Here is a 27862-nt window from a genome sequence, read left to right on the forward strand (position 1 = left end):
CATTATTTGGAATGTGAGATGACACAACAGCTTATCATGTTATCAGTATTCCTTATCATCACAACTGTTATATTGTTAGTCACTGCACAACGTAAGTCATATAAACTAGCGCGATATTTCACCCCCCAGGTGCTTTTTTTTTTTTTTTTTTTTTTTTTTTTACATATTTCACAATTCTAACATTGTTAGTTGTCCATGTAAATAGGTCGAAATTTCAATACGGTTACTTTTTGAAAGTTTTGTACACACCAAATAAAAGTAGTCCAGAATTGTGAAAAACTTGTTAATCAGACACTTTAATTCTTATTTATATAACTTCATACAACTTCATTTCTGACAGATTTACAATGATATTTTGTATTTATTTGATGATGGTATTACTTTTTTTATATTGACATCATATCAAATGTATGTTAAGTCTTAGTATATTTATTTTATATTTTAAATTTGTACTAATTATTTTTGACTTTACTACCTGCTATTTTTAATTTCGATATAAACATAAATAACACGATATATGGGGTATAATTCCATGAGTCAGCAGACAAGCAAAACAAAATAACCGAATGAAGGTCAAAATATTCACAGTTTCCTTTAAACTCAGATGAAACAACCCCTCACATGTGTTTAGAAATATGATCACTGTTGGTCCGGTTCTGATAGGCAGTTGTTGAAAAAAAAATTGTTTTAAAGTGTTTATGTGGTTCTCTTTTTGTTGAAACAGAATCTAAATCTTAAGCTGCTATAAAGTTTTTTTTTTGTTTTTTTTTTTTTGTTTTTTGTTTTTTTTATTTTTTTTCTTTTTACTAACGTGTTTTGTCTTTATTCGGACATGTGGTTGATTATTTTCCCTTGAGGTTTACGTTTTTTTTTATGAACTTGGGAAATGGTTGTCAAAGCCAAACGACGGAATATATAAGTAAAATTGGTTTGACATTGACTGAAAAATAATCAGTATTACAGACGACAGTAAAAAATATAAAAGTACCTAGCAAAATTGATTTGAAAATCGCAATAAGTTTAAGAACAAAGACAATAGACATCAATGATGCCTATGCTATTTTAGCAATTACAAGAATGTGTGTTCTGTGAACTACTGTGAAATTAGGATCAAATCAATTTATCATTTAATAAGTTTATAAAGTTGACTTTCCGTTTTGAATATGTTAGAGTTTGATCCTTTGTTATTTTACTTTTTACATCATAAGGATAATGGGTATTAAGTTTCAGCTTGTTATGTCTACAAGTTCAAAGTAAACTGACTTGATCGAACTTTTAGAATGTCAAAGTAATAAAATTGAGAATGGAAATGGGGAATGTGTCAAAGAGACAACAACCGGACCAAATAAAAAAACAACAGCAGAGGGTCACCAACAGGTCTTCAATGTAGCGAGAAATTCCCGCACCCGGTGGCGTCCTTCAGCTGGCCCCTAAACAAATATATACTAGTCCAGTGATAATGAACGCCATACTAATTTCCAAATTGTACACAAGAAACTAAAATTAAAATAATACAAGACTAACAAAGGCCAGAGGCTCCTGACTTGGGACAGGCGCAAAAATGCGGCGGGGTTAAACATGTTTGTGAGATCTCAACCCTACCCCTATACCTCTAACCAATGTAGAAAAGTAAACGCATAACAATACGCACATTAAAATTCAGTTCAAGAGAAGTCCGAGTCTGATGTCAGAAGATGTAACCAAAGAAAATAACAAAATGACAATAATACATAAATAACAACAGACTACTAGCAGTTAACTGACATGCCAGCTCCAGACTTCAATTAAACTGATTGAAAGATTATGATTTCATCATGTGAACATCAGGCACAATCCTTCCCGTTAGGGGTTTAGTATCATACCATCATAACATATATGAGAAGAACATAACCCGTGTCATGCCAACAACTGTTTTTAGAATAAATGTGTTTAGTTCCGATGCAAAGACCTTATCAGTGAGTCAATATTAACGCCAAAATATGCAATCTTTAATGACTTGACAACAGTATCGTAATACTATATCATTATCATATTCGGTTTCTATAAAAAAAAAAAAAAAAAAAAAACCCGAAGAAGTGGTATGATTACCAACGAGACAACTCTCCACGAGAGACCAAAAGACACGGAAATTAACATCTATAGGTTACGCACGGCTTTCAAAGATGACAAAGCGCATACCGCATAGTCAGGTCTAAGAGGCCCCGAAATCACAAATGTAAATTAATTCAAACAAGAAACTAACAGCCCAATTTATGTCTACATAGCAACAAACGACAACCCCTAAATTACAGGCTCCTGACTTTATCCATAACTTTTATTTATATACACGTTAACATTGATAAATCATAATGATAATGTAAACTAAGGTTTAAATTGATATAATCAAAATGTTTATCTTGACACTGGACGGACGGACGGAACAACGATTGGAATTAATAACAAAAGTCGGACAGATGCATGGACTTTAAAACTGAAACACCTTCCATTGTAAGCAGGTTCTAAATGTTGGTATATTCCAAACAGTACAGTAATCAAATCATTTTTAACTTCATGTTCAGTATTTTGAATATGTTAAGATTAAGAGCTACTATTCACAAACTGATATTAAAATCAAATGTAACAAATATCAATGGCAAAAAGAACTAAAGGACTAGGAATTTTTCAAAGGCTTTTGTGTCAAATGCAGATAATTAAAAGACAACGGATAAAATGTCGAATGGGGAAAATAAATGTAATCCCAGGATTCGACAAAAAATATTACATAATGACCAACACACGACTCTCTCGAATATACTTTTGCTGCCCAAAATTACCAACGTAAGTATACCGGCAAAACGATATGTGTACATCTGCACACAACCACCATAAACAACATCATGCTGTTTGATTACTTACAAGTATTTATCACGTGCGTTTGCAATTTTAAATGCAAATATAAAGTTTACAGTGTCTTTCAATTACATTTTCCTATTATGAAGGTATTGATTAAATATTTTCCACAGAAATATTGTACCTGGTCGGCATCATGAACTGCCAATGTTTACAAGATAAATACAATATTTTGATCTGACTATTTTATGATATGTACTTCTTTTTTACAGACAACCTGACACCATTTGGCACGGCTTCTCAAAGTTCTTCATATAAAAGTCAAGGCAAATCGGAAAACGCGGTAAATCCACCAATATCTAATGTGTTTAGCTTAGATATTTGTACTTATACGAAATTGACAGGCAGAGGTACCGATTCAGCATGGTGGATGTTCGAGTTTTCTTTCCACAAAACATATATTACAGATATAACAATATACTACAGAGAAAACTGTAAGTAATGCCAAGCAAAATATGATACTTGTATTACAATAATATCAAATAAATGACTTTCGCCATTCATTGAACACTTGAGTACTCTTGCTATTAATTAAAAACTATTTGTTTTTGTTATATCAGTTTGCAAAATGCTGTACAGAATTTCTTACCTGTTATGGCATAATATCAACACTTATTAAAGCAGACCTAGGGTAATTAAAAATGTAGTTGCAATGAGCTGTAATTAATAATATTTTTGAACCTAATGCAATGTAATATGTAATTGAGCATATTTTCAATTACACGTACTAGTAATTGAAAGTAATGAATAAAATTGCGTTTTTGCCATGCATAACTTTTTAATTACTTTCAATTACATTTAAATTATTGCAACAAATGCAAATTTAAAACATTTTGCAAAACACTATAACATTCCTCAAGATATTTAATCATTCATGTCATTTTAGCATGTATATTAATCTGTATTCGCATTTAATTCATAAAAAAAAATAAAAAAAAAATACCGATTTAATAAATACTGTTTGTAAATTTGTTGTTCTTACAATAAACAATAATCTAAGCCTCAGGTTAACATTTTACTTAACTGATTATTTAAACAGTCAGGGGCATTACTTAAACGAGTAACAATTAAAATTACCTATACAAGTAATGTTGAAAACGAGACTATTTTAAATATTACTTATATAAGTAACATTTCTGAATATTATTTCTATAGTTGTCCAAAAATACAAATTTTACTAGCTTTAACTAATTTTCACAGTCATCTGGTTATTATTCCCATGAAATATAGAATCTAATTCTTTTGAAACACTAAATAACTTTCTGACGCACTTATCGTTCATACCGACGCTTCTGGGTCAAATATTGGTCTCTTGAGATAATTAAATTATCATTTTCCTCCAAAATATTGAAGGTAGACTGATATAAATAGATAAATACTTGTGAATTAATTAAGACTTGCAGTAATTTATAATTTCTAACCAAAATCAATTACATATGTTCCTTAGATAAGTGTAATTACTATTTTTTTCACAAATGTATAAAATAACTTATTCAAGTAATATTTTTGTCATTATTTTTAAAGTAACCCTTTATCTCTATACACCTCTCAAATCTGAAAAATTCTTTATTTTATGAAATAAAATGATGTAAAATTTCAAGAAAACTACATTAAGTCTATGTTTCTATTGAAAATTAAAATAACTCTTTTTAAGTAATTTTATTATTTTTAAAAACAAAAATTACTTATATAAATAACTTAAACAATGACTTGTTCAAGTAACGCCCCTGACTGTTAAAAGTACAAATTAGTCCCTTGATTAAAATGTCAAAAGGCATTGCTTTTTTTACCATTATAACTATATGTTAAAATCTGTACAGATGGATATCATTTTAATACTTTGTAAACAATTTAACATACCATAGTCAAAACATACAAAATAGGAGTCCAATACATTTGACAATTTTGACTTGTTATAAAACAAGTCTAGAAAAGGCTATCATTACTCTTATGTAATAAATGGAATTTAAAGTTACTTAAAATTTCACATGAATTCATCAGAAAATCTTTAAAATATTGAATATTAAATATTTTTTTAGTAGAAACTTTAAAATAATTCCATAACAATACAACATATTTTAATATAGATCTTTATATATTTATAATTGAATATTTATCAATGGATTTTCTATAAAAAAAAAATCAATCTAAAGATGATTAAATGTAGAAATGATGTAAAAAAAAATATTTTTGTTGTTGTAAAGTAATCTTGTTCAAATGTCTTTTATTGTGAAAACATTAACGAACCTGTAATATATGTATCGTGGTGTTGTCGCGGTATGAGCGGCATGAAAATGAAAAATTTCGTTGCTTTCACGATGCTACTTCGTCCTCAGTACGCTTCTTCAACGATCCCGCTACGATTATACCACGTTCTCACCGCGCTTATTCTGCGACCTCACTACGCTTATCAAGATCATTCTACGCATATTACGTTCTCACTACGACCATACCACGAGAATCAGATTGCAACACGATCTTACCACGCTTCTATTGCAATTATAGCACGTTCTTACCACTATTATACTACGTTCATACCGCGATCTTACTACTTTCCACTACAAAAGTCTAAAAGTCTGAAAAGACCAGTTTTTGTCTTGATTTGCATGAACTTTTACTCGACATTCTCCAAAAGTATGACTTGTGTCTTAATTTTTCTTGACAAATTCTCATTTATATCAAGTTTGTATGAAAATTACTTGACATATTCTTGACATTCTGAATATGGTCTTAAAATTTCTTGACAAATTCTTGACATTTAAATACTGTCTTGAAATTTCTCAACATGTTCTCGACATTCTTATTTTTTCTCAGTATGTCTTGACATATTCTGAACATTTTGAATTGTGTCTTAAATTTACTTGACAGTTCTGAGTTAAAATCTAATGTTTAAAATAATTTAAATTTGGATGTGTTGATATAAAACAATTTAAAATTGAGTTTTTAAATAATTACAAATTTTGATTCCTAAATTTTATAAATTAAATGATTAAAACCAATCATACTGTAGACATATTTCATTCTACATTCATAATGTTAAATGCTTATATAGTAAAAAATTATTGTACCAAAATGTGGTTTTTATATTAATAGCAAATTATGATGATATACAAATTATTCATTTAACATACTACTAATTTATTACTTTTTTATATGTCGAAACCTTAATTCTTCTTTTGAAACCAATTAACGGTGCAATAAATATTTTTAATTTAATTTTCGTCATGTTTTCGATAAAACGAGCATAGGGATAAAATGTATACTGTTTTGTAAGTTGTCTAACAAAGCATAGAATTCTAGAACAAGTCTACGGCTACTAAAAAAAGTAAAATCACAAAAATACTGAACGTCGTTAAAAATTCAAAACGGAAAGTCCATAATCAAATGGAAAAATCAAATAATAAAACACATCGAACAAATTGACAACAAATGTAATATTCCAAACATGGTACAGGCATTTTCAAATTTAGAAAATAGTACATTGAACCTGGTTTTATAGCGCTTAATCTCTCACTTGTACGACAATCGCATGAATTTTTTTTAATATTGATAAGAAATAGTGACTTTAACATTAATCTGTTGTAGGATACAGTTTTATTATGATGAACATTATTATTATACATGTATTATGAAAATTATATTGAGATATAAATCAATCTTCACAAATTTTCGTATATATGATACTGCAGAAAACAAAAGTACGGACTTGCATTATAACATAAGGTTAAATTGGTATACAGACATTATATAAAATTGGCTGACTTTATTACAGTTGCTAATCGAATGGATGGATTCCAATTATATGTGACCAATACATCAACTATTCCACCGGTCGGTTATCTATGCTATGAAGATACTTTTTCTCCTAGGGGTCCTTATCCAGACGTCACACAGACAATTCCTTGTTATCAACTTGGAAAAGATGTTATTTATTACGATAGATGGGGATCTGATGAACCATCTTATGTATTAGAGCCAGTTGTTGAGTTGTGTTACGTTGCCATTAATGGTGAGTATTGAATCGTTATGTATCAAATACTCTCCTCATTAAACACAAAGGCGTTTACGTTGCTTTGGCTCAGTCTTTTAGAGTTTGATTATTTTGTATCTTTTCAGTGTTAAACTTTTCTTGTATTTCAGATTCGAACTCGTGTAACATCAAGAATCGTTGAAGATTTTTTTGTTAATCGAAATAAACATCTGTTATTAAACTTATGGCTTCGCTTACTCCTAAACATACACATAATAAACTATGATTGATTGTAGTTTGTGTAACGTACTGTGGCACATTTTGCAAACAGAATCAAGACAATCAGTCTATGGAAAAAGCGAATCGATAAAAAACTTTTCTTATATCACATAGCGATATTATATCACATAGCGATATTATATCACATAGCGATATTATATCACATAGCGATATTATATAATATCAATTGTAAATATGCAGACATTCCATGCGGAAAATGTTGTTTTCGGAAACGAAAAATTAAGAAAATACAAACTTTAAAACTTTTTGTTCAAATATGAACAACAAATGAGTCTGAATATACATTCAGAAGTTAGTTAGAAGCAAACGTTTATGTCCGTGTAAAATTTGAAGTGCTGTGTTTTTCTGATATATATAAATATACGATTGTTATTAGTTTAAATATCAATGCCATACTTTTTAAATATCATAGCGGTGTTTTTGTTATATCAATATTAGTAATTATTAGTATTAATATTTGACTGCTGTACCCATACTTTGACAATTCTACCTATTATGTCTGTTGTGTTCACGCATCTTTGTAAATATGCCAGAGTTTGATGAGACTGTCATACACGTGAGAGGTTTAGAGCTATAAAACCAGTTTCAAACCACCATTTTCAAAATTTGAAAATACCAGGACCGATCGATGGGGTTTAATAAAAAATGTCGTAATCAAATAGCTAGGTATCAAAATTATTGTTCACATATAAAACTTTTAGCAAACTTTATAATGAATACACCGAAATAATATATATCTGATATGCTCGTAACGCACGCATGGAAGACTTTTTTTTTTATAACAATGAAGCTAACTTGTGACAAAGATGAATCATACTGTCCTCTTTCAGATTGATTCGACAAAATCTGACCTGTTCTTTTGAATCTCCTTTTTTTTATATAAATTAGACCGTTGGTTTTCCGGTTTAAATGGTTTAACACTAGAAATTGTTTGGTTCCTATATAACGTGGTGTTTGCTGTGAGCCAAGGCTCCGTGTTTAAGGCCCTACTTTGATCTATAATGGTTTACTTGAAACATATTATTACTTTGATGGCAATTTGTCTCATTCGAACTCATGCACCATCTTCTTATCTCTATAAATCTTAAAAATTTCCCCTTATTAATAATTGCTTTCCAGTCCCCCAAAAACGTCATTTTGGTGCTGAATCTTTTGTAAAGTGCAATATGAACTAGCACACTTCTAAAGCTTCAACGTTAACGACAGTTATGATGGTAAAAGACCGATTACGTCAATAAAGATACAAAATAAACAGCACTGAACGGTCTAAATTTATAAATATAGAACAGATATATACATATGTCTAACGTTAACAGACATTTACATCTTATTTATTTGTTTTCGCAACATTTTTTTTTTTTGCATTCATTGAAAAAAAAATGTATAACAAGCGATACGGATTGTTATTTTGCACTAAGATATGTTCACGTATTTATACGATACGAAAGTCAAATCGCTGTGGCAACAATACATCAGACTCCTCTCGTGGTCATCGCGATGTAAAATAGCGTCCACGCTGCGAGCTGATTATGTTCATAGAGATTTACCAACGGGAAAAGTCTTTGAAATCCAAAAAGAACTGTTTTCCTTCTCAATAGTTTTTTTTCTTGCTAATAATAAATACATTTTCTGTTTGACAAGATTTTTGATTTTCGTTGTATCTGAAGTTGTTCAATTTATAGTCTGAGGCTATTCAGTTTATATCTTCAAAGTTCGGGCATCAGCATTTGTACATTTTAATTTGTTTGGAATATTTATTTTACTATTTGAATATTCATTGTTATTTGGAGCTGTATTGGATTGGATTGTTTGATTGAATGTTTTATTTTCTTGATATTAGTAATGATATTTGTTATTTATTTCGATATTACCCATGTAGATAGGCTATAGCAGCGTGACCTCAAGGGCGGATCCAGCCGTTTTCAAAAGGGGGTTCCAAACCCAGGATAAGGGGGGTCAAACCATATGTCCCCATTCAAATGCATTGATCGGCCAAAAAAGGCGGATTTTTAACACCCGGACCCACCCCCTTACCCCTACCGAATCCGCCACTGGACCTATAACAGAATCTAATTGGTCTGTAGACTATTTACAACCGCATATAAATTAAATTCTGCCATTGCATCATCACTTCAAATAGAATAAGTCGGTTAAACAATGTGTTTGAAAACAATAGACTGAACAGGTTGTTTTAAAACACTTTCAGCTAAGCAAGCAACATTTTCGAAATGATAAGTTCATGTAAGCGTTCATTTTCTTTACAAATACGAATTGTTAGTGATATTAATCCTCAAACATTAAGCCGGTCATGAATTAATTTGTAAATTATGTTTGCAGTTTTCTTGACATGCATTGTGACGTGTCATCGTATCTATTTTATATTAGAAAACTATAGCATTTATATTAGAAAAGTATTGCATTCATAAAATTTTGATATTGAAAAAAACATTACTATGATATAAGACAAACATCGCATTGATATAATAAAATATAGCAGTATCTTTGACTTATAGGTGATTTTGGCTTAGAAAACAATTGAATTCATCTCAATTGCAGTCCACTGAATTTGCTACATGATATTTATTGAATGTATACATCTACAAATGATAAATCGTGCATTTATGTTTCATTTATTCAATAATTTAATTTTCTAGTTTAAATACACCTTAATTGTTATTACGTACAATAATTCATGTAAATTATACAGCAGACGTATGTCACCCTGTTTTAAGAAAAGAATCATTACTTTATGCCGAGAAATTTGCCTTTCTTCGTATAAATGCTAACATTCTTCTGAAATTTCCCACAATGCAACTCGTTGAAATAAGACATCATTGCTCGTTGATATAAGAACAGTTTTTTTTATCGATTCGCTTCTTCCACAGACTGACAATAACGAAATCAATTGTAAATTAAATAGATTGGTTCCTGTATAAATTAATTCAACTGTTGATGCAATTGAAACATGTATAAAGTGTTTCTGCGATACTACTTCCTTCGATTCGTGGACATCTTTGTATATGTAGGCATCATATTTAACTGTTTAATTACGCATAAAAGAGTTCGAAAATTATATTCACATTCACAATTTATCAAAACAAGTATTTATAAATAATTAGGTAAGAAAATATTCCAAAAATTCACGTTTTTATAAACTAAAATAAAAAAACGAATCCATGATAACATGGATAACTGATGATATTTGTTTGAACGATATCCAAGTCTTTATATTTAAAAGTGTTGTTATTTGTTTAGCTGATTACATTATCGAACTTTCATATTGCTTCAGGTTGTCAAAAAACATTTTGGGGGACTAGCTGTGATATCTCCTGTGCCGAGAGTTGTGTAGAGCAGCATTGCTTCCCTGAGAATGGTTCCTGTATTTTGGGAGGATGTAGTGATATAAACTGTTTGAAAAGTAATTGTGATAGAGAAACTGCAGTTTGTACCGAGGGTTGTAGAACACGGCGTTCAGGATCCTACTGTAACAAGTGTGAGTAATAATTTAAACATATTCAGAAGATTGGAATACTAATTACTAAAATCAACATATTTCATCAAGTAATAGTGCATATATAAGGATAAAATGAAAATAGTTGTTAGATCGCGCATTCATATGGCTTGTTGTAACAAGCCAAAAAAAATGCGCGATTTATATATTTTATCTTTATTATTTTGTATAAAATTGCTTGCCAAAAGTGTTTTTAGCATTATACTGTTTTTCAAGAGATTAAGACAGTATAAAGCTGTTAAATATTAGTAGTTGCAAATGTAGAAGTATGGAGTAAGCTGAAAAAGAGGGATGAAAGATACCAAAGGGACAGTCACACTCATAAATCTAAAATATACTGACAACGCCATGGCTAAAAATTAAAAAGACAAACAGACAAACAATAGTACACATAACACAGCATAGAACACTAAAGAATAAACAACACGAAACCCACTAAAAACTAGGGGTGATCTCAGGTACTCCGGAAGGGTAAGCAGATCCTGCTCCACATGTGGCACCCGTCGTGTTGCTCATGGGAATACAAATCCGGTAAATAGTCTAATTAGGTAGGTCACATTTATGAAAGGGAAGGGGATTGTAGTTATGACGTAAGGAACATATTCGATATCATTTGTGAAACGGTTATTCCATAACGGTCAAACAACTCGTGATGGCCTTCGTAAAATTTACGGAGGGAGGATTTCAACTTCACCATTTGGAACTCTTGGTTTAATAGCTTCCTAGTGAGCAGCAACCCTCTATCAAGAAAATCATGATAGGAAATTAGGTCTTAATACTGTCAAAAGGATTTTTTTTATAAAAGAAAAGGCATTACGGTTATCTATAGTTTGTTTACATGTATGTCAATTGGTCTCTGGTGGTGAGTTGTCTCATTTGAAATCATAGTGCGATATATAAGGCTTTATATCTTACATGTCCCGACTTCTATATCTAAAACAATCATGAATAAATTCGTACAAGTGATAACTACGATTTGTATTTTATTCCAAATTTCCTACATTTACATTTCACCGAGAAAAAACTAAAACATAAAACAATCACGAAAAAAGTACCATTTAGATTAATTATCAGCCAAAATTTTGCTCCAATGTATCGATATCTTAACTGCCACAATTGTTATACTTTCGTATGACAAAATGGGATACTATTCAATAAAAAAAAAACCAGACTAATGCATGACACAACAATAATTCAAAAATGAATAATAAACACAGTATCCAACAACAACCACTGTATAACAGGCGCATGACTTTGCACAGGCAAATACATATGTTTGAAGTTTCAAACATAGTTTTAACTGCTCAATTATCATCCATTACTTGTAACAGTGTTAAAAAAAGCAAGTTAAATTCAAAATATTAAAGTTTTGTTACCCAAGACAGATTACCATGGCAAGATCAGTGATAATTTTTGGGACTTGTTGGATTCAAACGCTTTTCAAATCCCGGTTGTGTTAATCTTGCATACCTAACAATAGGAATGAAACGTGTATCATTGTTGAATTTTAGAGTTGTCATCGTTTAGCCCTTGATTTGTCCTTTAACATTTACTGGCGACGGTAGTTCTTCTTTTTGAATTACTAAATATAGTTTTGGTATGCATGGATACTCTTACCAAACTGCCACATATCTATTTTCCCTATCAATAGTTTGGAAAATCGATGATAAGCAATGCCATTTAGCTTAACACATTGATCATGTTGATTTACTTACAGATAACCTTGTATTTGACAGTTCAATTCTGATCAATACAACTGACAATGAACCAGCTAGTTTAGTTAAGGATGGAAATTTATCATCATGTATCACAACACAAGTGTCATATATATGGATTCAGGTTGACCTTGCAGAAATAAGCATTGTGACGGAAATATATATAACTTTGATTGGTATGTTATCATAATTCCGTCTTTCATATCATATGCAAACAAGATACACACAGTAACACCTTTTACCTTTATATACTAATAAAACTAAGCAGTTTATGAAATGGAAAGGAGATGAAAGGTCGGATAATAATATTTCCAAGCTATACACATATATATATATAATACAGATTTAGATATATTTGATTATTTATTGTGTAAATGTTGACGCATTTTAGGTTTTTACATTATTCTATTTTGTAGAAGATTGGCTTGTTGTTTCAAGTTAGTATGTATATAAATTTGACGATGGTTTGCAAATATTGGCAGAGTCTGTTTATCCTTTATCCTTTGTTGCTTTGCGATGTTTAAATGTGCAATCTGATTGAAAGAATGGAACATTCATATGCAATTACAACTTACAAAAAATAAATATAGGTTGTTCTTTAGATTTGAAGAAAATGCGAATATGATTGATATGTTTGCTTTTGTAAGCATGATACTAGTACTTAAACTCTAATTGAAGGCATTCAAATGCTAAGCATATATATCTAGACCGTGAAAGGACCAAACGGGTGTCTTATAAACAATATCGAGTTAGAGTAGAACAACAGGATGAGATATGTTTTGATTTATGTATAAAGATTTTCTATATTTGTAAGATAGTAAACTGCTTTTATTTACTGTTCCAGTGATTTCATTTGCCTGTTATATAACGATGATAATGACAACTTAAATAGGAATTGCTACATGTGATATTTATCTGTAGCATGTTTGTCACTGATGGTCACGTATATACATTCTGTATCATTGTATACTGATAACATTTAAATTTCATTGTTTAGTGAAGACTAAAAATTCAGGAAACCATACCATTTACGCATCAAAAGCTAGTCATTTATGGGGAAATGAAACTGTTTTGTACATGGGTGAAGCATTACCAAATGTGATCAAAGTCAGTGGCGTTTTCAGATACCTAACCTATGTATCTCGAAATCAGAACAAGTTTTCTGAGCTTGAAGTATGTGAAATTGGGATTGTTGGTAAGTATTAAAATACAAAAAAAAACTTGAAAAGTATTAGGATACAATTATGAGTTGTCAAAACGATTATTATTTTAATCTTAGTAATTATTTATTTTAAATTTCGTCTGTTGCGAGTATAATTCGAAAAATTGCTGGGACAGTATTATGTATTGGCTACCAAGCTTGGACTTCTCAAAAGATCCACTGCTTATCGTTTTGGAATACAACATATAAAGCAAGAAATTCGAAATATTCCAAGTTATGTCATGTAACGATTACAGTCGAAATACATGAAATATACAATGCAACATCAATAAAAATGCCACACTGAATTTATATCTTTTACTCAATGTCTGCATGAAATTCAAATTCAAATTGGCAAATGCTGCCTTAGAAAGATTTTAACCATGTTGTTGATGAGTTTATAAAGTGCAGAAAAACGCTAGTCTGGTATAATCATTCATAGGAAAGGTATTAATGATGATTTTTTTTTTCAAAATAGACTAACATACTTCGCTTTATTTGCTGAATAATAACCCTTTAATGTGTAAATAGAAAAGTTACTATGTTAAACATACCAATTTTTTGCTTTTTAGGATGTCCCCCTACACACTATGGACCTGTTTGTAGTAAATTGTGTCCAGTGTACTGTAGTGGACCATGTGACCTTGAAACAGGAAATTGTACATCTGGATGCGTAAACGGATGGATAGGTGGTAAATGTGAATTAGGTATGAAAAACGTATCATCAGTTTTTTTTTTATGTATTTTCATCTGTCTCTCTTTTAATTTTTTGTTAACTTGTATTTTTACTACGTTCGACACTGAACACAAACACTGTTTAAAGATTAATATTGCCAAAAGACTATTCGCTAGTCTACATATTTAAATTGTCAACTATTAAAACGAAGTTAAGGAATCAAGATACAGAAGTAAAACATAGAGATCAAAAGAAAAACACACAGCCGTATCACAAAAAACTACAGATTAATAAGTGGAGATAATGTTGATTGAGTTACAATGGAAATGTAGTCGTCTTTTGCTCAATTTAGTCATCATAATTAATGGTAGCACTAAGAATTGAAAAAAATATGGCAATTCATTCAAACGAACATAACAGAGAAAACACAATTAAGGTAACTTTTGTGAATCGGGTATAATATATATTCCTTTTTATTCATTCAACTGATTATCGTGAATGATAGTCACAAGAAAGACATTGGAGATAATTATTTACAATGTATATAAATAAATTGTGTGTGTTTCAGGTCCATTGTGTTACCATCCTAATTCTGAGAATGTAACAACGAACTGTTCGCCTGAAATTGATCAGGTATTTCAAAGTAAATGTTAATGATATTGAATAAACACATTATAGATACCTGAATTATAAATATTTTTAAATGGTTTAGTTAAAGTATCATTTGATCTACATAACAGTTTCATCATAAGTAAAATGTATATTTAACTTCCAAATATGAACAAGTGCCTTCTCACCCATATTTAATGTCAAATGGAAACCACAAAATCTCCGTTGATGTGAAAAAAACATGCAAAATACAAATATAATAGATACAAATCTTTAAAATGTGTCAATGTCAAATATTGCCAAAATGACAATATGGGGAACACTATTAACATGATAACCAGTCAGTGTATGTCTATGAGCGCTCACAAAATGTGAACACACAAATAAGAGTGAAAGACCTGATGTTTGACATATTACCTATATTCTTCCCGCTTATCAACTTTTTTTTTATTTCGAAATCTTGTTGAGGTTAATAGTTAAAACTAATTAAGGTTTCGTTACGTATTTCCAACTTCTACGTATATACTATTATCATTTAATTTTAGCAATTTTTAAAAGAAGGTGTGTGATTTGGACCCTGATAGCTGTACCCAAAATCAAAGAATGCATGAATATCTTTTTCTTTAAATATTCCTTTTAATTTTTGGCCTCATCATAATACTGATAATGGAAACTAGGAAAAGAGACAACAACCTGACCAAAGAGCATAAAACAGCTCAATGCAACCCATGGGTCTTCAACACAGCGAGAATATGTTGCTTCTAGACGCAGACTTCAGCGGCCACAAAACATGTTCTATTTGAGAGGAAAAGGATGAACTGCACACTAATCTACGGAACATAAAATCAACCAAAATCAACAAAATCAACAAAAACAATATTTACAAAGCACAGAGGTGTACGAGTTTGGACTGGCGCCGAAATAATCGGGATTAAACATTATGGCTTAATATTCAGAATATAAATAACAAACTTTCATATTTTTTAAATGTACGATGTATATGCATATTTTATAAAAAATATCATGAATCAATTAAGCTGGTAAACAAAATGTTTTTAATGGCACTTTATGAAACTGTATACAGTTATGCATTACTATGATTATAGTTGTAAATTAACAATAGTCTACAAAAAGACGAACTGAAACTGTGTGCGACATAATCACATTGGTCATGTTAAAAATTTTAAATATCATCTAGATCTGCTGTTATAAAAGTGATTGATTTCTTTAGAATTTTTACGAATATTTTGTGTTACATTCAGAAAAATTTCAACATGTTCTTAGAAAAAAGTTAAACTATATTTAATTTTTGAGAAATTGTCTCTGCATTATGTTCAAAGTATCAATATATGCTACTTTTACCTCAAGCAGACAGATTAATTTCATTTTTATGGGTAACAGAATAGAGTAGAATACTGAACAAATTTCATTGGTTCTTATAACTATGAGATGCCCATATAATTATAGTTTTGTATAATATGATTTCATACTGTAATTTATTGTTGCTTTTCTAATTTGTTACGTGTGTCATATAGGTGTATCCAACAAGTGGACCAGTTAATGGTGGAACATTGTTGACAATATCTGGCAATCACCTTGGAAATAATAATGATAATATTTCTATTGATATCAGTGGAGTGAGATGTCACAATGTAACAGTTACAACACCTTATACCGAGTAAATATATTTTATTTTATATATATAAATCGTCTCAAATTAAGCCAAAGATTGTAAGATTTTCAGCGGGATTCGAATCTTTGCTTTTTGTACCAAGCGGCAACACCCGTACCGCTTGCAACGTGTCCAGCGCCATAGACACTTCAACCACTTGTGCTATATAAAATATAACTATCGCTGATCCAGTAATACTTTTCCGCGAAGTCTTATCTAGATTTGCTACACCTAATATGATGTTTAGCGGTGTACTTTGCCTATCAGGTATAATATATCGTCTATCATTAATGATGATAATGATAATACTGTTAATTACCATGCCGCCACTTCAAATATTAATTTCTTTTGAATTTATTACTAGTATTGATTGATTGATTGTTGGTGTTTTAACTCCACTACTAAGCGCAACGTTTGGGCTATTTTTTTATGAATGGAGAAAGCCGGAGTGGCCAATGAAAACCAACGACCTTCGATAAGAAAACTGAAAATCCGAGTCAATTAAGATTGAAGTAAAATGCAACCAGCAGCGTTCGAACTAACAGCCTCAGTGTTGACTGGCTAGTGATTACAGTAGTATAATTACTTAGACCACTTGGCCATCGAGGCCCCATTATAACTTATAAAATTTCCAGAACAGACAAAGGGAAACAGACATCAAAAGTCTTCAATTAGACGCATACTGATTATTTCCGTACCTTAACCTAATAAGAAAAACGAAAAATAGGCAACCTACGCAACTGGAAAGACAATACGTTATCATTGCCAACAAAAAAACATTATTAAAAATTATTTGTTAAGAATGTAACAAAGTGTCTTCCTCCTTCTAAACTTAAGTGATCGGATCATACTATACATGATGTTTATTTTTTCTTTCTGATTAACTACTATACGTTTATTAAATTTCTGCTGCAGTACATGTCACCATGGTCACGTGCAATTCAAATTTCAACTGAAACGGTAATTTTGATCAAAATAGACATTGTATTAAACTTCTAAAGAATGATAATTAAGTCATGTTCCATTTTTTGAATCAATTTCACAGTTTTCCAGGGTGCAGTAAATTAAGTTCTGTTCAGACAATTCGCTTGCATTCAATTACGATATGTTCAGGCTATATTCCGTTTGTTCAGCAGCTGTTATACGATTAATTAAAACATACTGAACCGTATGTCAAGTTACTAAAACGAACTGGAACTATAGCTAGAAAAATATCCGACCTGTAGAGCCTACAAAAAGAAAAGGTCTAAACAATAACCTTTATGAAGTTTCAACGGGTGATGTTACAAATGTTCATCTATCAAAGTTATCGTTTAAGACTTAGGTTCATTAACTATTCTACTGATAATCTACTCTCCTAAATGAATTATGAAGATACAAATGCAGATAAAGAAATCTGAGATAAATCTGCATCACTCTTTATGCATATTCATACTTGGCTTAAATGTAATAATCGATGGAATTATACATCAGACCATCATTAAACCGATGTAAAGGTCAAGTAAAATTGGATGATTTTGTTTATTACACTAATAAGGATATAATGCATTCGGTTAACTGTAATATTTGGTATAAACCCGACATAATATTGATATTATTAATGCACTCTGGTCTAATCGTTCAATTGATTTTCAATGTAAAAAAACTATCCATTAATTAAAATATAAAAGAGGGGCAAAAGATACCAGAGGGATAGTAAAACTCATTGATCGAAAATCAAAAGACAATGCTATGACTAAAAAAGAAAAATAACAACCAAATAAAAGTACACAAGACACATCATAAAACACTAATGACTAAGCAGAACGAACCCCACAAAAAACTGGAGGTTATCTCAGAAGCTCCAGAAGGATAAGCAGATCCTGCTCCATATGTGGCAACATATCTGCAGTTTCTTTTTCTTTTGAAACAGGTTGACATGTGTTATTGGAAAATACAACAAAAAGCAGACGACTGGAATATTCGTTACAGTAAACAACAACCGCTTCAGGGATTTAAATGCCACTTACTTCACCTACAAGGTATCTAGAATATATGTGTATTTGATATAAAAGTAATAACACTCATTTTTAATGTACGAAAGGGACATTAGCCACGAATTTGATAAAGAATGAAACAGGATTTGCTTTGTTTTTTACGAATAATTACAAACGTGAAATAAATATCAGAATTCATTTTTTTAGATCCGTCTAATTAAGGTAAAAAAAAATCTGATATATATTCTTGACTTGCAAGTCAAAAAAACAAATGCTTTGAATCACCATCAATCTAAACTTTCGAAGAGATAGGTTTCAAATGTTGGTCCGCATGGGCATTCAATATCCCAACATTTAAGAGTGAAACAAGGAGATGCTAGGAGTAATCATATCATTATTAATCCGGTCCACAAAACAATTCATTCTATTAAGATAAAATTATGATTGCAACGTTGTTTTTTTTTACCATCATGTTATAAATGAAATCAAAAAGATCTTAAACAAAATTGCATTATACGTGCTTGCTATCTTTGTTAATACTTGTATCTGTATGTTTATATCAAGTTATATGACTTCTGAAAAACTTCACGGGTCATCCCAATGGACTAGAAGGTAGTCTCAAAACGTACGAAATACGAATACAGTAAAGCAAGACTATGTTTCAATATTAATCAAATTTGAAAATTATGGTCACTTTGGTTGTTTTGACAGGTAATGCAACTTGACCTATGATTTTACTGTTTTACCAAAATATGTTATGCTAAAAAATGTACCTCTTGATTTTATGCGTACGAAGATAATTAACTTTTATGTAATATGTTGTCGATACTTTCATCTTTACGTAATACTCAAAGCATAATTATATAAATCTGAGTAAATTAATCACAATATCTAACTAATGTTGTGTTTTATTCTAGGAACCGAAAATTTTAAATTTTTCACCAAAGAAAGGAATTCTATCAGGGAATACAACTGTGGCAATAAAAGGACAATATATTGTTTTCGAAGGTCACAATCGGTACACTATTTCCTTTTGTGACGGTGTTTTTTGCATAGAATGCAGGTAATCTGTTTATATGTATCCCAAATTCGTATTTGCCTTAACAAGCTACGTGCAGTATTCTTATATTTATATAATATATAGAAATGTAAAACTCCTTTAAAAATCCCATTTAAGCCATGATAACCAGACATTATGCTTCATTCTTGTATAATTCGACAACGAAACAAAATCATAGGCTAATAAATCCCAAAGTTTTAGGAAATACAAAAAGATGGAATCATCTTATGAATTGAAATATATTGTACTAATAATAGTCTATAAACAATTAACTAAATTGTTGGGCAATACAACATTTTGAAAGCCGGGAGATATATAAAATGCTCCGGAGTTGAAAGTATACATAATTTGCTAATTGTAACTTTGCGAGAGGACATTGTGTAGAGATAAAAGTGTATCTTAGTTTATAACCACTGTTTTGTCGAATAACAATCGTACTTTTCTGTAAACCCTTGCGGTACAAAGTTTGTTTTATAGATAGATATTAGAAAATGGGTTAAGAGTGCCAATGAGGCAAATCTCAAGCCAAGTCAAAGTTTCTACAAAGTAAACATCTGTCGTCAAACCATCATTTTACTGAAGAAATATCCAGATTTTTTTCAGGAAATTATATATAACAATTTATAATTATTTCATTTTTTATTACAGTGACACTCAAACGACCAGTTTACAAAATCCCTACATCAAGTGCAAAACTGGTATTTCAACAGAACCTCGAAATATGACCCAATTAAACGTTATTATTGATGACTTGACAGTACTGACACTCAACGAAACTTTTCAATATTTACCGGATCCATCATTTAACATTTCGACTGAAATACCCAAGGCTTTCCAAAGGTAAGAAATACCATAACCAAATATATTTTTAAGACATCTTAAGACACGAGAAATAATAGCTTCTGAAATATTGCCACTTTCTTTGGTTTTAATTATAGTGATAGAGGATTGGACGTTTCAATAGTGCATATCCAACTTCAATTCGTTACGATGACATACAAAATGCGATTTAATGTATGAATGAAATATGTAAATAAAACATTATTTGTGAAAAATGTAATTTCTTCATGTTTTTGCAAAAACGTGTACAAGATATTCTGTTAACCTTGAATCTTTTTTTCAGTGGCGGCGTATTGTTTACAATTCGGGGCGAAGGTTTTAATAATGTAGGGGCGATAACAGTAGAAAGAGTAGTAAGTATAAAACTATATTATGTGTGTGCATAGAATGTGACTTGGTTCATGTTAACAATATTTATGTCAACAGTTATTTATTATAATTAGTCCAGCAAATGTATCAATCCCTGAATAACAAAATAAGCCTGACAAGCATGTTGAATAACTAATAAGGTTTTGTTCTTTAAAAGACACTTGTCAGCGAAATTTCCGATCCTCCAACAATGCATGTAGAAAGTAGAAAATATACATAACTAACTAAAATAGAGAAGGTAAATTTGGTTAGGTTTTATGTTGATGTTAAGATTAGGGGTAGAGGAAGGGTTAGGGTAAGTAATATACTAGCCTGTATTGCTATATAAATAAGCATAGATTGAATATCATATTCAAATCAGAAGAAAATGTGTAAAACTAATTTGTTCAAATGATAGAGGAACCTAAAACATCAATAAATCACACAAGAAACCTTAAACGAGGTTCCTTATCTTGCGACTTGCTCATAGATATATTTGCATGTGGCGGATAAATTATTGTTTATGTATAGTTGGCCCTATTTCAAATTTTGGAATTCTGAGACACGAAATCGCAGAACATAATCTTGAGCATGAAATAACCCATGTATATTTTATGCGTATAAACCGTGGCAAAGTATAATTTTTAAAGGTTTTTTTACAATACTTTCTCTAGGATAACCCATGTGAGGTACCAGAAGACACGTCTACTGAATGTGAAACACCCCCAAGATTACAGAATCAGCCTAACAATCAAACTGTTGACGTTCATTTTGATGGAGTGACAATTCAATTTCCAATAGAATATGTAGAGGACCCCACGTTTGAAATGTTTCAAGGCATTGTTCTGTATGACAAGGAATCTTCTATTGAAATTGAAGTAAGGTTCGACGGTTTTTCTTATAAAACATGTCTTCATCAAAGTATTGCACTAGACTTCAGCTAACGATTAAATGAGACTTAATTCAAATTTTTGACTGAGCTATTATTGAAAATATAATTAAGAAATATAAGGTTACGACAACAATGATATATCTAAATTAAATTGTCATAAAAAACAAAGTCAATAACTGAGTTTGAGAATTAATTATGAACAGTCAAAGATATTTTAACGTTTAATGTGTAATAAATTAGACTATTTTAGAAAAGAAATTTTTAAGCGAGAACAATAAGCATGAAAGTATGTTTTACTAAACGATAGCTATGACAATTGTAAAAATCCGACAGAAAAAGGTAATCTGAACTGCGTAGGTCATTTAATTTGTAGGTGTGTAGTTTGAATTGATGCACATTGTTTTCATCTTTGGGTATGTTTACTTTAATAATATGGTATGGGTTCTGCTTATGGTGGTACGTTTACATTTATTTACTTACATCAACGATAATGAACTATGCAGAATAATATTCATAGGCAATCATTTCACATTTCCTTGTTATTATCAAACATAAGTAAAGCAAATCGTGAGAATAAAGACTAAACTCAAACTTACTGTACCACTAATGCATATAGTGTGCTTAGTTCATATCGAATAACAACAAGTGTATAAAATGAGGATCGTGTATAAGATGAAAATAAACGTTAACTGTTAATGGTTGGCCAATTTGCAAGACTTAAGAACTTAATATGCTTTTTTTATTTATATCATTTCCTTTGAACGATATAGTCTAATCAAGCACCTCATATATGATATAATATATAAAAAATATATTAAAGTTACAAAATTTTTATGATTATAGGGAAGAAGTATACTGAATGTGGCACGCCTTGAAGATTACCATATCAATATTGGATTGGACGGAATTTGTCTCATAACTGATATCAGTATGGATAACATCACGTGTTTGCCACCTAAATCAGTCCCTAGGACTAATAATACAGATGATAATACAGTTTATGTTATTGTACGTAATTACCGAGTTGCAATACTTATTTGTCAGTAAAACTGACATGACAAGACATCATCTTCGGTAATACAGATATTATTACATATACTGCTTCTAATTCTTATCAATTGAATGTTTGAGTCATGAGTTATATGTAAATATGAAAAAGAAAACAAATCACCAAAAGTTAAAAAGATTAAGCATCCAAAATCTATACCTTCGTTTAGGTTCCAGTGTTCTGATAAAAAATAGTAATACTCAACTGCAAATTAATGAATTTTTACGTTTTATAAGCGTATGACTTTTGTAAAGACAATATGCAGACCATTTGAAACTCACTTCCTCTTTTGAAAATTGTCTTTGACAACATGTGATGTGATGTGATAATTCGATATGAATGTTATAACGATATTTCACAATTTGTATTCCCGTGTTTAAAAAAAATGAATAAATAATACATTTTAAGTCCCTTATCGTCATATAACATGCATAAAGCTGCATTTGACTCGAAGTGTTTTAAAGTAACATAGTTACATGTTTTACATATCACGACATTGGTTGCTGTGTAACGAACAGTATCTTCAAAGTACTCTGCGCATTACTTAAATCGGAATAAGAGCTAATGCAATGTACACCGCCTTTTCCAAGATTCATATATACTCAAAACTGTATTACATGTATGCATGCTAGCGTTAAGATTTCTTGATCCAAAAACCATTTCAGTATTGTTCTGTTCCTATAACTAGGTGAACGTCATACGGATAAAGTCGTATATTGGTGACTTGCAGTACAGAACAGAAACAATTACAGAAAATGGCAATACATTTGTGATGATAGTCGGAATATTAGTCGCAGGACTAGTGGTATCTATCATCATAGGCATGTCGGCTGTATTAGTTTTACGGAGAAGGAAGACTAAGGCTGCCAATGAATTCAAAATGAAAATAAAGGCAAAAGAAGAAATTATACAAAAAGCTAGAATAGAAGGTATAAAACGCAGATTTCTTACAGAAAAAAAGGAAAAGAAAATGCATTCAATTATGAGATGCAATTTTGAGATAGAATTTGGATGGGTGCTCCGTTCACATAAGACGCGTCAGTGACACTCTAGTCAGACAATGGAAACGATTTTACGTTATACATTGATAACTGAAAATATGTTATCAATTTTCATTATAATATATTCGTCTTGAGAACGTGTATTAAATTTATACATTTTGGATACTAGTGCATGTAAGTGTGATTTAGGTATTTACGTTTCTTTAAAATAAGGTCACTATGCAGACAACAATTGTCTATTTCTTAGATTAGTGATTAATTTATGATGGTTTTACCTTTCACAAATTAAGAATATACGATGTTCCATCATTTAACTATCGATAATCGATGTCATATTTGATAACATTTATTATACCAAAACAAAACAAAATTATAGTTTCTAGAGATAAAACATTTGTTTTGAATAATGTCATTTGTGTTGCAATACTGATACATAGATGTTACTGTTCATTTCAGGTGAAAGGATAGCAAACTTAAGGTAAAATAAGCATTTCGAAACTATGGGTCACCGTTCGGTGTTCAACAATCTGTAAAAACCCTTACTTCATAGTCAGCAAATAAAAGGCCCAAAAATGTAAACAAATAATATATTCAGCAATAAATGGCAACCACTGACTTACAAACTGCATGCAGAATATGAGGTGTTTAACATGTTAGCGAGCTTCAAACCCTCCCTCTGAACTGTGATACTGGTGTAACAGTACGACATATAACAAACTATCAAATTTATTTGAAACACTCATCAGATCGATACAAAGCAAAACAATTAGAAACAAACACACAGACCGGACATATAATGGTGTAAATCCATCTTATCAATAACAAAGACACAAAGTAAACATAGTATTCGCAGTTACTGACAAATAGTTCAGAGCCAGTAACAACAAATAGAAAAATCGTGCACCTAAGACTAAATTACTAATCAGTACATATCTAACATTCAATGGATCTAGTGTAAGAGACATTTGGAGAAAAACATTGCTAGTGCAATGCTAAAGAAATTGTATCGAGAGGTTGTAGAACCGAGTACATGCATTTGTGACGTATAAAATTTTCTGACGTCAGACACGCAAATCAATGAATGTGTTTGTAGATAGATGTTTTTGTGTTCTGTTAAATTGTTCCTTTTAAAATTGTTACACGATGATGACTGATGTACCCATATTTTGACTATTTTATTTATTGTGTTTGTTTAGTTAGCGCATCATGGAAATATAAGTGAGAGTGTTAGCGATATAAGCATGATAAAACCAGGTTTAATCCACCATTTTCTACATTTGAAAATGCCTGTACCAAATCAGGAATATGACAGTTCTATTCCATTCGTTTTTTATGTGTTTTGTTATTTGATTTTGACATGTGATTATGGACTTTCCGAATTAATTTTCCTCTAAGTTCAGTATTTTTGTGATTTTACTTTTTGTATATAATAATGTCTTCATTTGGTTTTATTTATACCAATCAAAACAAGATTTGAATATATTATGTTGAATTGGTAACCTTTTAGAATAAGTTGATAAAAGAATCAATAAAATTACCCTATTATTAACGTTTCCATAAAATTTAGGAGTAGCTATCCCGTTTGCAATAACTTTTCTGCAGTCAAACTTACGCATCAAATTTTAATGCATTCTCTATTTTTGGTACATTTCACATAATTATGTCTTTGTTAACAGTATTGTCGATTTACCTGTGGTTCGTCTACAGTGATTATTTTTTACGATTTTTTCACCAAATGTGTTTACAAAGTGGTCTTACATGATCTCGCCTTATATATATAAAACAGTTTTTTTTTCTATGTATGTAGAATTGCAGAGAATTCATCAACTATTTCATCAAATACGATTTTTAGTTTAAGGCAATTATATAAAAAGAATGAGTTGGTATATAACATTATAAGACAATGTCAATTTAGGAGTAAAGCCGACATGGTACAAAAAAACATATACAACTACATCATTACAACCATAATTCAATTGAAATATACTTGTCATTGCTATAAAATACATACAATAGCATCATTACTGACTCAATCCTCGTTTGTTATTCTTGTACATGTCTACAATACATAATTTGGTCTATTTCAAGAAATTTACCTGATTTGGTTGATACAAACGTCACAAAAAGTACCACACTTTTTGTGTCTTTGATACATCCGTAAGACGCACAGTTTATAATTCTTTTGTTGTTACCTGGTGTTCTGCCGTAAATTAATTACTGGTATCCGTTGTTTTTTCCTGAGGTGTGTGTTGTAATGTATATGGTGTGGTTTATTTACGTGTTTCTTTGTCCTGATCGTTCGTTGTTTGTAAGTGATGTGTTTCTGTCACGTAATGTTGTTTTTTCTAAGAAAATTTATAACATTGCCATATACATGGGAGCTTTGGCTAGCCATACCACTATGTTCAACCTTACATTCTTTTTTAAAATGTTAGGAATATGGCAGTTGTTATCAAATACATGTACTCCGTTTTTATGTATCATAGCGTTTTGGTTTTTTTTTGCAAATAAGTGTTTCTGTGGTTTTCGTTTTTTTTTCTCTTTTTCATACTTGATGTGTTTTACTCGGCTTTGGTTGGTGACCCGGATTTGTTTTAGCTTAAGCCATGTTTTTTTCTATTGAACAACGTTATACTACTGTTTCCTGTATGTCTCATCTGAAAAAGCAATGACTCCTCCTTATACATTTCTGAGGGGGGTGGAGAAACGTATCTTGAAGGGGTGTTGTTCAACAGTTCATAAATATATATGTTTCCCTTATCCTAATTGATCGTACGTGTTGTTATGAAGAAACATTTTTCATATTTCAAACATTCTTATTTTGAAATATAAAAAAAATCGTGTACCAGGTGTACATGATTAATTCTATTAATTCGTCGTGTTAAGTTTATTACAATATACATTATATTCTTACCAACTCAAACATAGAATAACAATTAAATGCCATTGATACACAGACAAAAACTCAAATGAATTAATAATCAATGATTAGTATTATGATCTTTTGTCAGAAGGGAAGATGGAAATGCATATACTGAGCCTGATGAGTCAGTATATGATGAAATAAATGCAGATGAAGAAAAAGATACACGTGGGAACAGTTATCTTGATGCGAATGAAGGATACGATGAACTCGGACAACGGTCACCAACAAATCCATATAATCAGCTTCAACAAACAAGGGATGAAATTCAAAAACGGGACATCAAGAATAATGACATGAATGCAGATGACCAATTGCAAAACAATAAACGAAGAAATGATTATCTAAGCTTGTTTAGCGGATACGAAAAACCAATATCACGAATCGATCCACAGAATTAGTTTCAAAAGAAAAGTGCTGAAAACAGAAATGATCATCATGACATGTCAAATCTTGATTAAAATACAAAAGATTCATCTCCCAAACATTATATAAACCTCAAAGAGTAAGCGACTCGTCATCTGCATAATGCATGAACATACCGATTCATGTAATGTTGTTTAAATGCATTATCTAAATACAAATGTTTAATCTGTTTTTCACAAAACTGTCAAATTAATGTAACCGATATATGTATAGAAAATGGAATATTATCTAGTATGATATTTTTCTCAATCTACAAGCAGATTAAATAATTTTAATAAAGTTATTATTGATAACTTTTTTGTTTGATGCTGATTAATGTTTATCACTATACATCTAACACCCAGAAACGTGTCTATCCCTTCAAGGAAGTATGATTCCTACAAACATGTTCATATGACGTCACTGAACTGCAAAACATGTCAGGGTGCTAACAGACGCAAACACGTGTAATGTTTAAAGAAAGTTCAAACGTGTCCATATAACGCATTTACGTGCGGCTTCGTTTTATGAAAGCTCAATCGTGTAAATATTTATTAATGCATATCTCATTAACTAATTCAAGTAGCCAGTACTTGTGGCCTTCAAACAACAATGATATGTCCATTTAATTTTGCTTATATCGAATTCGGTAATGTTCTTCTATTGTTGCATTCGTCTAATTTACTGTTGACCGACATTTAAGCGTGTCATAAGAATAGAAATATGATTATTTGTTCTTCTTTTGACCGATTGTTAAATCCGGTAAGAATGGTGATAATAAGTCCGAAATCTAATGTAGATAAATATATCTTCCTCATGTATTTAT

General features: G+C 30.6%; 1 protein-coding gene across 1 annotated transcript; it reads left to right on the top strand.

Annotated features, from left to right (window-relative positions):
* LOC139514705 (uncharacterized) lies at positions 1–27312 on the top strand. Its single transcript, XM_071304259.1, has 18 exons — positions 1–91; positions 3102–3323; positions 6662–6898; positions 10449–10652; positions 12388–12561; positions 13383–13580; positions 14159–14293; positions 14831–14895; positions 16407–16549; positions 18456–18564; positions 19437–19582; positions 20228–20419; positions 20703–20772; positions 21442–21645; positions 22503–22667; positions 23396–23636; positions 24165–24186; positions 26720–27312. The coding sequence occupies exons 1-18, from the start codon at positions 19–21 to the stop codon at positions 27030–27032; spliced, it is 2913 nt and encodes a 970-aa protein (XP_071160360.1). The 5' UTR covers positions 1–18; the 3' UTR covers positions 27033–27312.
* Positions 27313–27862: the final 550 nt, after the last annotated feature.

Source organism: Mytilus edulis, chromosome 1, assembly GCF_963676685.1.
Source record: "Mytilus edulis chromosome 1, xbMytEdul2.2, whole genome shotgun sequence".
In the NCBI taxonomy this organism is placed as follows: Eukaryota; Metazoa; Mollusca; class Bivalvia; order Mytilida; family Mytilidae; genus Mytilus; species Mytilus edulis.